This window comes from Ursus maritimus, unplaced genomic scaffold (assembly GCF_017311325.1).
Source record: "Ursus maritimus isolate PB19 unplaced genomic scaffold, ASM1731132v1 scaffold_5, whole genome shotgun sequence".
In the NCBI taxonomy this organism is placed as follows: Eukaryota; Metazoa; Chordata; class Mammalia; order Carnivora; family Ursidae; genus Ursus; species Ursus maritimus.
In genome coordinates, this window is record NW_024426663.1 from 88,455,047 (window position 1) to 88,470,964 (window position 15,918).

The following is a 15,918-nucleotide window of genomic DNA, read 5'->3' on the forward strand; positions in this document are numbered from 1 at the left end:
CAGACTCCCTGCTGAGTGAGGAGACTGATGCAGGGCTCTAATCCCACAACCCTTGAGTTCATGACCTGAGCCAAAACCAAGAGCTGGACGCTTAATGAACTGAGCCACCAGGAGCCCCTCATCATTATTTCTGAGTTTATCCTGGTGTGGTTCATATTGAGTTCCTATGAATAAATCTAAACGAGAACACATCACGGACCATATCTATTCATCTCTTGGTTGATATGTACTGTTTTAGGAAATGACATCTCAGCTTCCATTCAAGAACAGGGATGCGAGATTTATTTCATGGCATTCTACTTCACACCCATCTGTGGTTTCTTCCATGGATTTATGTAACCAGAGCCACAGGCAAAGGACTGCTAAGTGTTTATGTGTTTACCCGTTGCATGCCTAACTGTTCATGTATTAAGTGGTACCTATGATCTTGAGTTATTCACCACAGCGAAATTAGTTTGTGATCATAGGAAATCCATAGATCTTCATTACTGGGGCTTAACAGAACACATTAAACAGAAGATTAAGAAACGAATCATGAAATATCTGAAAACCCACCATCAAGACTGTGAAACTGAGGATGTTGATCTAGGAGCTTTGAGAAACACATAGATCATATTAATCACTTCCAATCCCTTCATCAGTCCCCGTTCTTTCATGACTTACAATGTGTGGAGCTTACTTCCTCACCCCATTGATGTAGGGCTTTTATGTGTGACTTGCTTCTGTCAGTGACATGGGGTTGGAAATGATAGAGTCAATCCTGAGCTCAGGCCTCAGGGGGAATCATGTGATTCTGGTCACTCCTTTTTAGCTTCTGGAATTTTTCTTGAGAAAAGCAAGCCGCAGAGTGAGAGACATGTGGTGAAGTAATCTGTGCCTGACCTTCAGCCTAAAGCAAAACTGATCTGTGGATATGGGAAAGAGAAAATATATTTGTTGTCATAAGCCCCTGGAATTTGTAGTTATTTTTTACATTGCATTATTACGGCAATAACTGACACACAACAAAAAATATTTTGAGAGGGCTTATAATGTTTCACTTACTCTTGTTTTCCTTCCCTTCTTCTGTTGGTTCAACCAGATCAGTCATAGCCATGGAGGGAGGAAATGAGACATTAACAACAGATTTCATTCTCTCGGGACTCTTCCCCAACATGAAGTGTGTCAGCATCCTTATCTACACCATCATCCTGATCTACCTGGCTGCGGTCACTGGGAACTTCATCCTTCTCTTCCTTATATGGATAGACTTGAGGCTCCACACCCCAATGTACTTTCTACTCAGCCAACTTTCTCTCGTAGATCTGGCCCTCATCAGTACTACTGTTCCAAAGATGATGGTAAACTTTTTCTCTGGAAGAAAATACATCACACATCTTGCCTGTGGAACCCAGATATTTTTCTTCTTTACTCTTGGGGGTGCTGAATGCATTCTCTTGACCTTCATGGCCTATGACCGATATGTAGCTGTCTGTAACCCTTTGAGGTATGCAGTGATTATGAACCACAGGGTCTGTCTGCAAATGGCCATGGTATCTTGGATTGGGGGCATTTTAGCTTCCACAGCTCATACATCCTATACCATGAGTCTACCTATCTGTGGCTCCAGAGAAATCCACCATTTCTTTTGTGAGATGCCAGAAATCATGAAGATCTCATGCAAAGACACTTCCACCTATGAGCTGGTGGTCTTTGTTATGGGCATTGCTTTTATCATTGTCCCTTTTGGACTTATCATGGCTTCCTACACTTTCATCTTCCTCACTGTTCTTCGTATGAAATCTCCCCAAGGCAGGAACAAGGCCTTGGCCACATGCTCATCCCATCTTACAGTGGTAACTTTTTATCTAGGACCATGTGTTTATATGTACATGACACCTGGTTTCTCCCACACCCCCGAGGAAGAACAGGCTGTGTCTGTATTTTGCACTGTTCTCACACCCATGCTAAATCCCCTCATCTACAGCTTGAGAAACAAAGATGTGGTAGGGGCTTTTCAGAAAATCCTGAGGAAACATCCGACCTCTAAACAGAACACATAAATATCAAGGTGCAAAGCAGCTATCTAGAGTCAAGGATAAAGACTCCAGGAGCTTCCACAAGCACATTTATCAGCAAGAAGAACTTTCCTGTAGCCCTATGGGCAAATCACATCATGGAATTCCACCGGCCATAGTAATGCAATCATAAATAGTTTGTTCAGGTATTTCTCTCAGATCCTGACCATTTGCTTCCAAAATGGGTCATACCAGTTTATAAGGATAGACAAAGATTGTATTTATTTATTTGACAGAGAGAGAGAGTACAAGCAGGGGGAATGGCAGCCTGAGGCTGAGAGAGAAGCAGGCTCGACGTGGGCTTGGTTCCAGGACCCTGAGATCATTACCTAAACCGAGGGCAGATGCTTAACCAACTGAGCCACCCAGGTACCCCAGGAATGGATCTTATTAGGAGAAACGATAGTAATTCGTTTGAATTCCCTGGTGAGCTCGACACATTGGCTTTATTCTCCCTGCTTGTCTTGTGTAGAAAGTTTCCTGGTCATTCTCAGATTAGCGAGAGTCAGTTTATGTATAGTTCAAAAAGTTTCTCCCTTCGGAAATTGATGTACCTAGGTTTGAGTGAAAATAATGTCTGTCATTGGCAAGTGTAGTTGGGGTTTCTTTCAATTTAAAGTCTTTCCAAGCCCTCCCTAGCTCTAGCTTCAGATCCCTCATCCAGTGAGGGCAGTTGTAACTCAAGTTATAGAGTGGAGAGAAGGGTCTCAAAAAGCTTCTTACCTGCCACCTATCTAGAGAAGGTACCCTTGACTACCGTACATATGCAACAGACTCTCTGGAATCAGTAAATATTCAGAATTGTCTTTTTCCTTATGAGATACTTTTAAGCTCTTATGAGATGTTGTCATTCGCTTATAATAACTGGATAAGTGGGTCACCTTTGATGCACAGAAGTAAAAGCGACTGGAGAATTTGGGGGGTTGGTGGTCTATGTAAAGTATTTGTACATTTTACCAAAGAATGGAGCAGACTGGACCATCAGTAAATTTCAAGTGACCAACAAATTTTACAATGAGTAAAATTTCACAGTTGTTTAGATGAATATTAGCGCAGAGTTGCATTGGACTTCTCAAGATGAAATCCATGAGCGGGTATAGAAACACATGCAAGCACAGATTGCTGCGTATGACTGGAGGGAATGATGCCTCTAGGGCACAGAACATAGAGTATGGGCAGGACTCTGGTCAGCCACTACTGAGCAGGAGGGCTGGAAAGGGAATCCACACAAGACTCGTCTCTGATATTGTGGCCCTGCAATCTTGGGTGATCCTAACTTTCACAGATGTAGACAAAATTTTCTTTAGTTTTCTGTGATTAAGGATAGGGTTCTGATACCAGCCCATATAAATCATAATGAAAATTTATGAGTGAAATATGTTGCAAAATTCATAATTAACCATAACCACCCATGCCCCACAGAGAATAAAAATTAATTGTAGTATACATTATTTAACATCGCTCAACACATCAAAAACCAGAAAGGACTCTGAAATCTACTGATGGATGGAGTGTCTCAGTGGGTCAGTTAGTTAAGTGACTGACTCTTGATTTTGACTCAGGATTGTGAGATCAGCCCTGTGTCCAGCTCTGAGCTCAGTGCGGAGTATGCTTGAGATCCTCTGTCTCCCTTTCCTTCTGCCCCCCATTCATGTGCACACATGCTCTCTTTCTCCCTCAAATAAATAAATCTTAAAAAAAAAAATCTATTGGTGGATATGATGTGTGGAAAAAGGCATCTTTGTGCTTTGTTGGTATAAATGTATATCTTTTTTGGAATACGATTTACTAAAATTAAATATTGTTTCACATTGTTTCCTCAGGAATAGCCCTTTGGGGAATTTTCTGAAATAAATGAAATAAAAGTGTTGAAACTTAGCATTTTTTTTTTTAAAGATTTTATTTATTTATTCGACAGAGATAGAGACAGCCAGTGAGAGAGGGAACACAAGCAGGGGGAGTGGGAGAGGAAGAAGCAGGCTCACAGCAGAAGAGCCTGATGTGGGGCTCGATCCCATAACTCCGGGATCACGCCCTGAGCCGAAGGCAGACGCTTAACCGCTGTGCCACCCAGGCGCCCCTGAAACTTAGCATTTGTAAATGCGTAATTTCTGTGGTATTGTTTACTCCAAGACTGGCAACAACCAGTCAGATAATGGCTGAAAAAATTGTGGTGCACCCACATCACAGATAATTACACAGCTACTCTAAGTAATGAATAAAAGCTATACAAGGTAACTAGAAGGGTCTTCAGAAAAAAGAACTTGAGGAAGTGCTCAAGGTTTGGGGGGGAAGTGCGTCATGAAAGTATATTCTGGTGAAATAAACAGTGCCCCCAAAACTGCTGTGTATGTATGTGTGCATTTGTGTGTGCGAGTGTGTTCAGTGATCTTTTCCCTGGTTTTATTGAGATATAATGGATTATAACATTGTCTAAGTTTACACAATATGATGGTTTGATGCCCGTATAAGTTGCAAAATACATGCCACAGTAAGATAAATTAGCACATCCTTTACTTCACATAATTACTCTTTTCCTGTTGTTGTTGATATAGTGAGAACATTAGAGCTTTACTCGCAAAGCAACTTTCAAGTGTACATGCAATGTTATATGAATTTCGGGCATACGGTATAATGATTCAATAATTCTATATATTTCTCAGTGACCGTCAAGATGAGTATACTCTTACTTCCCTTTATATTTCATTCATTCCCCCACCAACCTTTCTCTGGCAACCACCAGTTTGCTCACTGTGTTTAAGAATCTGTTTTTTGTCTCTTTTTCCCCCTTTGTTTATTTCTTAAATTCCACCTGAGTGAAATCATATAGTATTTGTCTGACTTATTTCACTTAGCATAATAATACCCTCTAGGTCCATCTGTATGGTTGTAAATGGCAAGATTCTATTCCACTTCACGACTCAGTATTACTCCATTGTACACATATATGCCACAACATCTTTATCTGTTATTCTGTGGGTGGACACGCGGGTTGCTTCCATCTCTTGGACACTGCAATACTGCAACTAACATGGGGAGGTTATATCCTCTAGTGTTAGCATTTTCATTTTCTTTGGGAAAATACCCAGTTGTGAAATTACCAGATCATATGGTAAAATTTTTAAAATATTTTAAATTTAAATATTTTGAGGAACCTCCATACTGTTTTCTACAGCAGCTGCACCCATTTGCATTCCCACCAAAGGTACACAAGGGTTCATTCTTCCCTACGTTCTCAACACTTGTTATAGCTTGTGTTTTTGATTTTGGCCTTTTTGGCAGGTGTGAGAAGACACCTCCATTTTGCATTTCTTTTTGTGTATGGTGTAAGGAAGTGGTCCAGTTTTATGCTTTTGCATGTTGCTCTCAGTTTTCCCAACACCATTTGTTGAAGAGATTGTCTTTTTCCCATTGAATATTCATTTCCGCTTTGTCAAAGATTAATTGACCATAGAATTGTGGGTTTATTTCTTGGTTTTCTATTCTCTTCCATTGATCAATCTATGTGTCTATATTTGTGCCAGCACCATGCTGTTCTGATTACTACATCTTTATAACATAATTTAACTCCAGAACTATGATGCTTCTAGCTTTGTTCTTCAAGATTGCTTTGGCTATTCAGAGCCTTTTGTGGCTCCATACAAATTTTCTAGTTCTGTGAAAAATACTGTTGGTATTTGATAGGATTTACATAAAATCTCTAGCTTGTTTTGAGTAGAATGGCTATTTTAACAGTATGGGTTCTTCCAATCCATTAGCATGGGATATCTTTCCATTTGTTTGTGTCATCTTCAATTTCTTTCATCAGTGTTTTATAGTTCTCAGAATACAGGTCTTTCACATCCTTGGTTAAGTTTATTTCTAGGTATTTTATTACTTTTGGTGCAATTATAAATGGGACTCTTTTCTTAATTTCTCTTTCTAGTACCTCATTATTACAATATAGATTTTCCGTGCATTGATTTTTGTATCCTGTGGTTTTACTTAAGTCATTTACCCATTCTGGTAATTTTTTGGTGGAGCCTTTAGTGTTTCCTATATAGAGTAGCATTTGTCTGCAAGTAGTGAAAGTTTGCTTCTTCCTTATCCATTTGGATGCCTTTTATTTCTTTTTGTTTTCTGATTGTTGTGTCTAGGACTTCCAGTACCATGTTGGATAAAAGTGGTGAGAGTGGATATTCTTGTGTTTTCCCCAAACTTAGAGTTAAAGCTCTCGGTTGTTCACCATTGAGGATCATGTTAATAGTGGGGTTTTTTTATAGATGGCTTTATTATGTTGAGGTATGTTTCCACTAAAACTACTTTGTTGAGAGTTTTTATCATGAATGGATGTTGTATTTTGTCAAATGCTTTTTCTGCATCTATTGAAATGATCATCTGGTTTTTATACTTTCTCTTATTGATGTGGTGTATCATGCTGATTGATTAGCAAATACTGAACCACCCTTGTATCCCTGGAAAAATTCCACTGATCTTGGCAAATGATTTTTTAATGTATTGTTTGATTTGGTATGCTAATGTTTTGGGGATATTTGCATCTATGTTCATCAGGACTATTGGCCTGTAGTTCTCTATTTTTGTAGTATCTTTATCTGGTTTTAGCATCAAGGTAGTGCTGGTCTCATAAAATGAATTCAGAAGATCTTTGTCTTCTATTTTTTGGAATACTTTGAGAAAATAAGTATTATTTCTTCTTTTTTAACCTCTTTTAACATTTTTGTATAGTTCACATACAATGTTACATTAGTTTCAGGTGTACACATTAGTGATTTGACAAGTTTATACATTATTGTCACATTGTAACCACCACCTGTCCCATTAATGTGTTATTACAATGCCATTGACCATAGTTCCTATGTTTTACCTATTATTCCTGTGAGTTTTTTACTCTGTAGATAGAATCCTGTATCTTCCACTGCCCTTTGACCATTTTGTCCACCTCCAACCCCTTCTGGAAATCATCAGTTTTTTCTCTGTATTTATAGGTCTGATTCTGCTCTTGTTTGTTAATTATTTTTTTAAAATTCTGCTTATGAGTGGAATCATATGATATTTTTCTTCACCTGAAACTCACATTACACTCTATGCTAACTAACTGGAATTTAAACAAAAGTAATAAAAATTCAAAAATTTAAAAAAATTAAAAAATGTAAAAAAAAGAGAAACTGATAGCACAGGAGAGGTGGGTAGGAGGATGGGTTAAATAGGTGATGGGGATTAAGGAGGACAGTTGTGATGAGCACTCAGTGTTGTATGGAGTACTGAATCACTGTATGGCACACCTGATATTAATATAATACTGTATGTTAAATAACTGGAGAGAGAGACTAATCAAGAAACAGACTCTTAACTATAGAGAACAAACTGAGGATTACCAGAGGGAAGGTGGGATGGGTGAAGTAGGTGATGGGGATTAAGGAGGGCGCTTGTAAGGAGCCCAGGGTGATGTATTTAAGTGTTGAATCACTATATTGTACACCTGACACTAATAAAACACTGTATGTTAACTAACGGGAATTAAAATTAATACTTAAAATTCTAAAGGTATTGTTTGAGGAAAAAAATATTTTAGAATACTTATTAAAAAAATAAAAGAAAAAGGGGCGCCCGGGTGGCTCAGTTGCTAAGTGTCTGCCTTCGGCTGGGGGTGTAATCCCTGGGTCCTGGAATCGAGCACGCATCGGGCTCCCTGCTCTGCTGGGAGCCTGCTTCTTCCTCTCCCACTCCCCCTGCTTGTGTTCCCTCTCTCGCTGGCTGTCTCTCTGTCAAATGAATAAATAAAATCTTTAAAAAATAAAAAAGTAAATAAAAAAATAAAAGAAATGGGCTTGGCAGAGGAATGTAGGGTGTCACCTAGTGGACACTGCTGGAATTGTTCAAATTCTGATGATTGCTTAGAATCCTTAGAAATCTGAAAGCTCCCTACAAAAAAATAAAAAAAACAAAAAGATAGATAGAAACATGATATGTTAATAGATGGATAGATATAAGAAATGATTAAACAATGGGCAAGAAATATGAGTAAATATTTTTTCAAAGAAAATATCCAAATGGCCTGTAGCTATATGAAAAGATGCTCCAGGAGAATGGAAGCAAAAAGAAATTTAGGGTAGCAATACTTATATCAAACAAAATATACTTTAAAACACTCTGTTGCAAGAGACAAGTGAGACACTATATAATGATAAAGTGAACGGTTGAACAAGACGATATAACAATAGTAAATATTTATGAACCCAATATGAGAGCATGCAAATATGCGGAGCAATTAAAACAGATATAAAACAAGAGTTGACAGGGGGGAAAAAAGCAAGAGAGAGAGAGAGAGAAAATCAAGAAGCAGACTCTCAGCTATAGAGAACAAACTGATGGTTACCAGAGAGGGCAGGTGGGGGGATGGTTAAATCAGTGATGGGGATTAGGAAGTACACTTGTGAGGAGCTCAATGTAATGGATGGGAGTGTTGAATCACTAGACTGTACACTTGAAACTAATATAACGCTGTATGTTACATAACTGGAATTAAAATGAAAACAAGAGAATATAGCATTACAGGTCTATCTCAAGAACAAGAATAATCTCATAAACGATCTAACCTTATATCTAAGTGAGCTAGAAGGAGAACAAACAAAGCCCAAGGCCAGGAAAAAAAAATAAAGATTAGAACATAAATAAAAAAATATTTTAGAAAATATTTTAGAAAATGGAACAGGTCAGGGGCGCCTGGGTGGGTCAGTCAGTCGAGCATCCAACTCTTGGTTTTGGCTCAGGTCATCATCTCTGGGTGGTGGGGTTGGGCCCTGTGTTGGGCTCCATGTTCTATGGAGTCTGCCTGGGACTCTCTCTCCCTCTCCCTCTGCCCCTCCACCCCCCCCCCAAATGAGTAAATAAATCTTTTTTAAAAAAATTGGAACAGCTCAATGAAACCAGGATCTGGTTCTTTAAAAGTTCAAGAAAATTGATAAATCTTTAGCCAGACTCATCAAAAAAGAAAGGGAAAGGACTCAAATAAATAAAGTCAGGAATGAAGTTGAAATAACAACAAAGTGGAAAGAAATACAAAGGATTATAAGAAAATATAATGAAAAATTATATGCCTAAAACTGGACAACCTAAATGAAATGGATAAATTCTTAAAAACACATAACCATCTAAAACTAAATTGGGGGGGCGCCTGGGTGGCTCAGTCGTTAAGCATCTGCCTTTGGCTTAGGGCGTGATCCCGGTGCTCTGGGATGGAGCCCCACATCGGGCTCCTCTGCTGGGAGCCTGCTTCTTCCCCTCCCACTCCCCCTGCTGTGTTCCCTCTCTCACTGGCTGTCTCTCTCTGTTAAATAAATAAATAAATAAATAAATAAAACTAAATTGGGAAAAAAATACAAAATTTTAACAGAACTATTAATAGCAAAAAAATTGAATTGATAAACAAAAAACTTCCAATAAACAAAGCCCCAGACCAGATGGCTTCACAGGTGAATTCTTTTTTTTTTTAAGATTTTATTTATTTTTATTTTTTAAAGATTTTATTTATTCATTTGACAGAGAGACAGCCAGCGAGAGAGGGAACACAAGCAGGGGGAGTGGGAGAGGAAGAAGCAGGCTCCCAGCAGGGCAGGGAGCCCGATGCGGGGCTCGATTCCAGGACCCGGGGATAACACCCCCAGCCGAAGGCAGACACTTAGCAACTGAGCCACCCAGGCGCCCCTTAAGACATGAACCTTAAGATATATCCAGACTGAAAATGAAGGGATGGAGAACATTTTTTTCATACCAACGGACCTCAAAAGAAAGCTGGGGTAGCAATTCTCATATCAGACAGACTCAATTTTAAGCTACAGACTGTAGTTCGAGATACAGAAGGACACTATATTATTCTTAAAGGATGTATCCAACAAGAGGATCTAACAAGTATAAATATCTATGCCCCCAACAGGGGAGCAGCCAGCTACATAAGCCAACTCTTAATCAGAATAAAGAGACATATAGATAATAATATGTTAATAGTAGGGGATCTCAACACTCCACTCTCAGCAATAGACAGATCATCTAAGCAGAAAATCAACAAATAAACAAGAGCTTTGAATGACACCCTGGACCAGATTAACCTCTTAGATATACAGAGAACATTCCACCCTAAAAAAACAGAATAGTCATTCTTTTAGAACGGACATGGAACTTTCTCCAGCATAGACCATATGCTGGGTCACAAAACAGGTCTCAACCGATACCAAAAGACTGAGATTATTCCCTGCATATTCTCAGACCACAATGCATTGAAACTGGAACTCAATCACAAGGAAACATTTGGAAGAAACTCAAACACTTGGAAACTAAGAACCATCCTGCTTAAGAATAATTGGGTAAACCAGAGAATTGAAGAAGAACTCAAGCAATTTATGGAAACCAATGAGAACAAAAACACATCAGTCCAAAACCTATTTGACACTGCAAAGGGAGTCCTAAGGGGAAAATTCATAGCCACCCAAACCTCACGCAAAGGAGTAGAAAAAACTAAAATGCAATCTTTATATTCTTTTTTTTAATAATAATTTTTTAAAATGATATTATGTTAGTCACCATACAGTACATCCCTGGTTTTTGATGTAAAGTTCCATGATTCATTAGTTGCATATAACACCCAGTGCACCATGCAATACGTGCCCTCCTTACTACCCATCACCAGCCTATCCCATTCCCCACCACCCTCCCCTCTGAAGCCCTCAGTTTGTTTCCCAGAGTCCATAGTCTCTCATGCTTCATTCCCCCTTCTGATTACCCCCCTTCTTTATCCCTTTCTTCTCCTACTGATCTTCCTACTTCTTATGTTCCATAAATGAGTGAAACCATATGATAATTGTCTTTCTCTCCTTGACTTATTTCACTTAGCATTATCTCCTCCAGTGCCATCCATGTTGCACCAAATGTTGAGAAATCATTCTTTTTGATGGCTGAGTAATATTCCACTGTATACATGGACCCAGTCTTTATATTCTCACCTTAAGAAGCTGTGGCTAGAACAGAAGAACAGGCGTAATCCACACACAAGAAGGCAGTTGATCAAGATTAGAGCAGAGAACAATGAATTAGAAACCAAGAGCACAGTAGAGCAGATCAACAAAACTAGAAGCTGGTTCTTTGAAAGAATAAATAAGATCCATAAGCCACTGGACAGACTTACTCAAAAGAATACAGAAGGGACACAAATTAATAAAATGATGAATGAAAGGGGAGAGATCGTGACTAACACCAAGGAAATAGAAACAATCATTAGAAACTATTATCAACAGCTATATGCCAATAAATTAAACAACCTGGAAGAAATGGATGCCTTCCTGGAAACCTATAAACTACCAAGACTGAAACAGGAAGAAATTGATTATTTAAACAGACCGATTAATTACAAAGAGATTGAAGCAGTGATCAAAAACCTCCCCAAAAACAAGACTCCAGGGCCTGACCGATTCCCCGGGGAATTCTACCAGACATTCAAAGAAGAAATAATACCTATTCTCCTAAAGCTGTTTCAAAAAATAGAAACGGAAGGAAAACTACCAAACTCATTCTATGAGGCCAGGGTTACCTTGATCCCCAAACCAGGCAACGACCCCATCAAAAAGGAGAATTATAGACCAATATCACTGATGAATATGGACACCAAAATTCTCAACAAGATCCTAGCTAATAGGATCCGACAGTACATTAAAAGGATTATCCATCATGACCAAGTGGGATTCATCCCTGGGATGCAGGGGGTGGTTCGACATTCGCAAATTGATCAGTGTGATAGATCATATCAACAAGAAAAGAGTCAAGAACCATATGATCCTCTCAATTGATGCAGAAAAAGCATTTGACAAAATACAGCATCCTTTCCTGATTAAAACCCTTCAGAGTGTAGGGATAGAGGGTACATTCCTCAATTTCATAAAAACCATCTATGAAAAGCCTACAGCAAATATCATTCTTAATGGGGAAAAGCTGGAAGCCTTTCCCTTAAGATCAGGAGCACAACAAGGATGCCCACTCTCACCACTATTATTCAACATAATACTAGAAGTCCTTGCAACAGCAATCAGGGATAAAAGGTATCCAAATCGGCAAAGAATAAGTCAAACTCTCTTTCTTCGCAGATGACATGATACTCTATATTGAAAACCCAAAAGACTCCACCCCCAAATTACTAGAAGTTATAGAGCAATTCAGTAATGTGGCAGGATACAAAATCAATGCTCAGAAATCAGTTACATTTCTATACATGAACAATGAGACTGAAGACAGAGAAATTAGGGAATCCATTCCATTTACAATAGCACCAAAAATCATACGTTATCTCAGAATTAACTTAACCAGAGACATAAAGGATCTGTATTCTAGAAACTACAGATCACTCCTGAAAGACATGGAAGAAGACACAAAAAGATGGAAAAATATTCCATGCTCATGTATTGGAAGAATAAGCATAGTTAAAATGTCTATGCTACCCAGAAAAATCTACACTTTCAACACCATCCCAATCAAAATACCAATGACATTTTTCAAAGAGCTGGAACAAACAGCTCTTAAATTTGTGTGGAACCAGAAAAGGCCTCAAATCGCCAAGGAATTGTTGAGAAGGAAAAACAAAGCTGGGGGCATCACAATGCCGGATTTCAAGCTGTACTACAAAGCTGTGATCACCAAGACAGCATGGTACTGGCACAAAAACAGACACATAGACCAATGGAACAAAATAGAGGACCCAGAAATGGACCCTCGCTCTTTGGCAACTAATCTTTGACAAGGGAGGAAAAAACATCTGGTGGAAAAAAGACAGTCTCTTCAATAAATGGTGCTGGGAAAATTCGACAGCTATATGGAAAAGAATGTAACTTGACCACTCTCTCACACCATACACAAAGATAAACTCCAAGTGGATGAAAGACCTTGATGGGAGTCCGGAATCCATCAAAATCCTAGAGGAGAACATAGGCAGCAACCTCTTTGACATCAGCCACAGCAACTTCTTTCATGACACGTCTCCAAAGGCAAGAGAAACAAAAGAAAAAAAATGAACTTTCGGGACTTCATTAAGATAAAAGTTTCTACACAACAAAGGAATCAGTTATCAAGGCTAAGAGGTAACCCACAGAATGGGAGAAGATATTTGCAAATGAAACTACAGATAAGAGGCTGGTATCCAAGATCCCTAAAGAACTTCTCAAACTCAATACATGAGAAACAAATAAACAAATAAAAAAAATGGGCAGAAGATATGAACAGACACTTTTCCAATGAAGACATACAAATGGCTAACAGACACATGAAAAATGTTCAAACTCATTAGCCATCAGGGAAATTCAAATCAAAACCACATTGAGATACCTCCTTATGCCAGTTAAAACGGCAAAAATGGACAAGGCAAGAAATGGACAACAAATGTTGGAGAGGATATGGAGAAAGGGAAGCCCTCCTCTTCTGTTGGTGGGAATGCAAGCTGGTGTAGCCACTCTGTAAAACAGTATGGAGGTTCCTCAAGATGTTAAGAGTAGAGCTACCCTATGACCCAGCAATTGCACTCCTGAGTATTTACTCCAAAGATACAGATTTAGTGAAGAGAAGGGCCATATGCACCCCAATGTTCATAGCAGCATTGTCCACAATAGGTAAACTGTGGAAGGAGCCAAGATGCCCTTCAACAGACGAATGGATAAAGAAGATGTGGTCCATATATACAATGGAATATTACTCAGCCATCAGAAAGAATGATTACCCAGCATTTGCAACAACATGGATGGGACTGGAGGAGATTATGCTAAGTGAAATAAGTCAAGCAGAGAAAGACAATTATCATATGGTTTCACTCATTTATGGAACATAAGAAATAGCAGGGAGATCGGTAGGAGAAGGAAGGGAAGAATGAAGGGGGGGTAAGCAGAAGGGGGAATGAAGCATGAGAGACTATGGACTCTGGGAAACAAACTGAGGGCTTCAGAGGGGAGTGGGGTGGGACGATGGGCTAGCCCGGTGATGGGTATTAAGGAGGGCACATATTGCATGGAACGCTGGGTGTTATATGCAAACAATGAATCATGGAACACTACATAAAAAACTAATGATGCACTGTATGGTGACTAACATAAAATAATAAAAAATTTTTAAAAAATGACAATAAAATAAATTCTAGTTCAGACATCTGTATTGATTAATTCCCTGGCCATGAGTTCTATTTCCTGTTCTTTCCTTTGGAGTGAATTTCTCTCTTTCATCATTTGGTCCAGAAAAAGAAAAGAAGAAAGAGAAAACAAAAAACAATGAAAACAACAACAATGACGAAAAACTAGATCTTGGGCATGTTTTCATCTACTTGTTAAAAGAATCTAGACCCCCCCCAAAAAAATATATATATATATTTAAAAACTTTAAAGATCAATATATATCTAAATTAAAATAATAAAAAAATTTTAAAGTTGAAAAAATTTTAAAAATGAAAAAATAATTAAAAAATAAAGAATAAAGTAAAAAGGGACCTGGGCCCTACTTCCCATCGACCTGAAGCTTGTAGCACTCTGTTTAGAGTAGACTCGGTACAAGCAAGGTGTTTGTGCTGATTTTCTAGGGGAGAAGCCCGTCCACTGATTCTCAGGTGGACTTGCTAGAACGGAGATGCACCTGCAGGCCGCAGGGCAGTAGGGGCTTGGTGTAAGCAGCTCTGGCCTCCACTAGGTGGCGCTGCTCTGCACCCTGAAGGCTTTCAGTGCTGATGGGCGGGATGAATATGGGGATGCCTCACTCACTAGCCCCATAGCTGAAAGTTCACATTCCCCGCTCTTCAGTGAGCCCTCACAGAAGGTCAGTCATCCATGTTGTGTCCATCTTCCATCTGAAATCTGCGTCCACCCGCCTGTGTCTGCTCATTTTTATCTTAGGTGCAACTGGGTTTCGAAGTCCAAATTTTAGGGACTCTCTGGTGCACTGTTCATCTGGAGGATGGATTTGCAGTGCTTTAGCCCTTTGCCAGGCTGGTCCCAGGAATGCGGTCACATGACCGAGCAGCTGTTCACAGTTTATGGCAGCACAGAACAGAAAACTGGCACCAAGACCCGCTGGTCCCGGCCAGCATTCTTGCTCCTTTGCCGGGGAACGGTGCAGCAGGCGGGTGCCACCTAATTGTCTGGCGGCGACCCAGCGTATCCGCACGCTGCATTCTCTCTCCTGGGATTTTACCCTGCAATGCCATCTGAACACCTTTAAGCCAGGCATGTCCCCCACAGTAGCGGACTTCCAAAAAATCAGACCTTGTGGTCTGCTGCTTATAATACTTCACAGTAGCCTCCATAGCAAGCTCCCTCCCTGTCACTGTATCCACAGTTTTATCTCCCCCCAAGATTACTCTCCACAACTCCTACCTTTGAAAAGGTGGTCACTTTTCCTCTTGTAGATATGCAGTTTTTGTTCTCTCAAACCTCTGGGGATCTGAAAATTTGATAACTATCTAGCTGTGTTCAAGAGAAGAGACACAGATTATGTCTGCATATGTCTCCTAAGGCAAGGGGAAAGAAAACTAAAACAAACTATTGGGATTACCTCAAAATAAAAAGCTTCTTTTTACATCATTTTAATTATATTCAGTTTTTACTTAAATTCCATACATACAGTGCAATTTTGTGATTCAACACTTTCATATAACACCCAGTGCTCATCACAACAGTTACAATCCTTAATCCCCATGACCTATTCAGCCCATCCCCCCCCACCCAGTTTCCCTCCGGTAACCATCAGCTTGTTCTGTAATTAACAGTCTATATTAGGGGCGCCTGGGTGTCTCAGCCATTAAGCGTCTGCCTTTGGCTCAGGTCATGATCCCAGCGTCCTAGGATCGAGC

General features: G+C 39.4%; 1 protein-coding gene across 1 annotated transcript; it reads left to right on the forward strand.

Annotated features, from left to right (window-relative positions):
- The first annotated feature begins 1,094 nt into the window (after nt 1-1,094).
- LOC121100822 (olfactory receptor 2T11-like) lies at nt 1,095-2,042 on the forward strand. Its single transcript, XM_040622740.1, has one exon. It carries the CDS (start codon nt 1,095-1,097, stop codon nt 2,040-2,042), a length of 948 nt encoding a protein of 315 aa, XP_040478674.1.
- Nucleotides 2,043-15,918: the final 13,876 nt, after the last annotated feature.

Coding starts and splice junctions, on each gene's coding strand:
- LOC121100822 (XM_040622740.1), top strand. CDS start 1,095: ATGGAGGGAGGAAATGAGACATTAACAACAGATTTCATTCTCTCGGGA.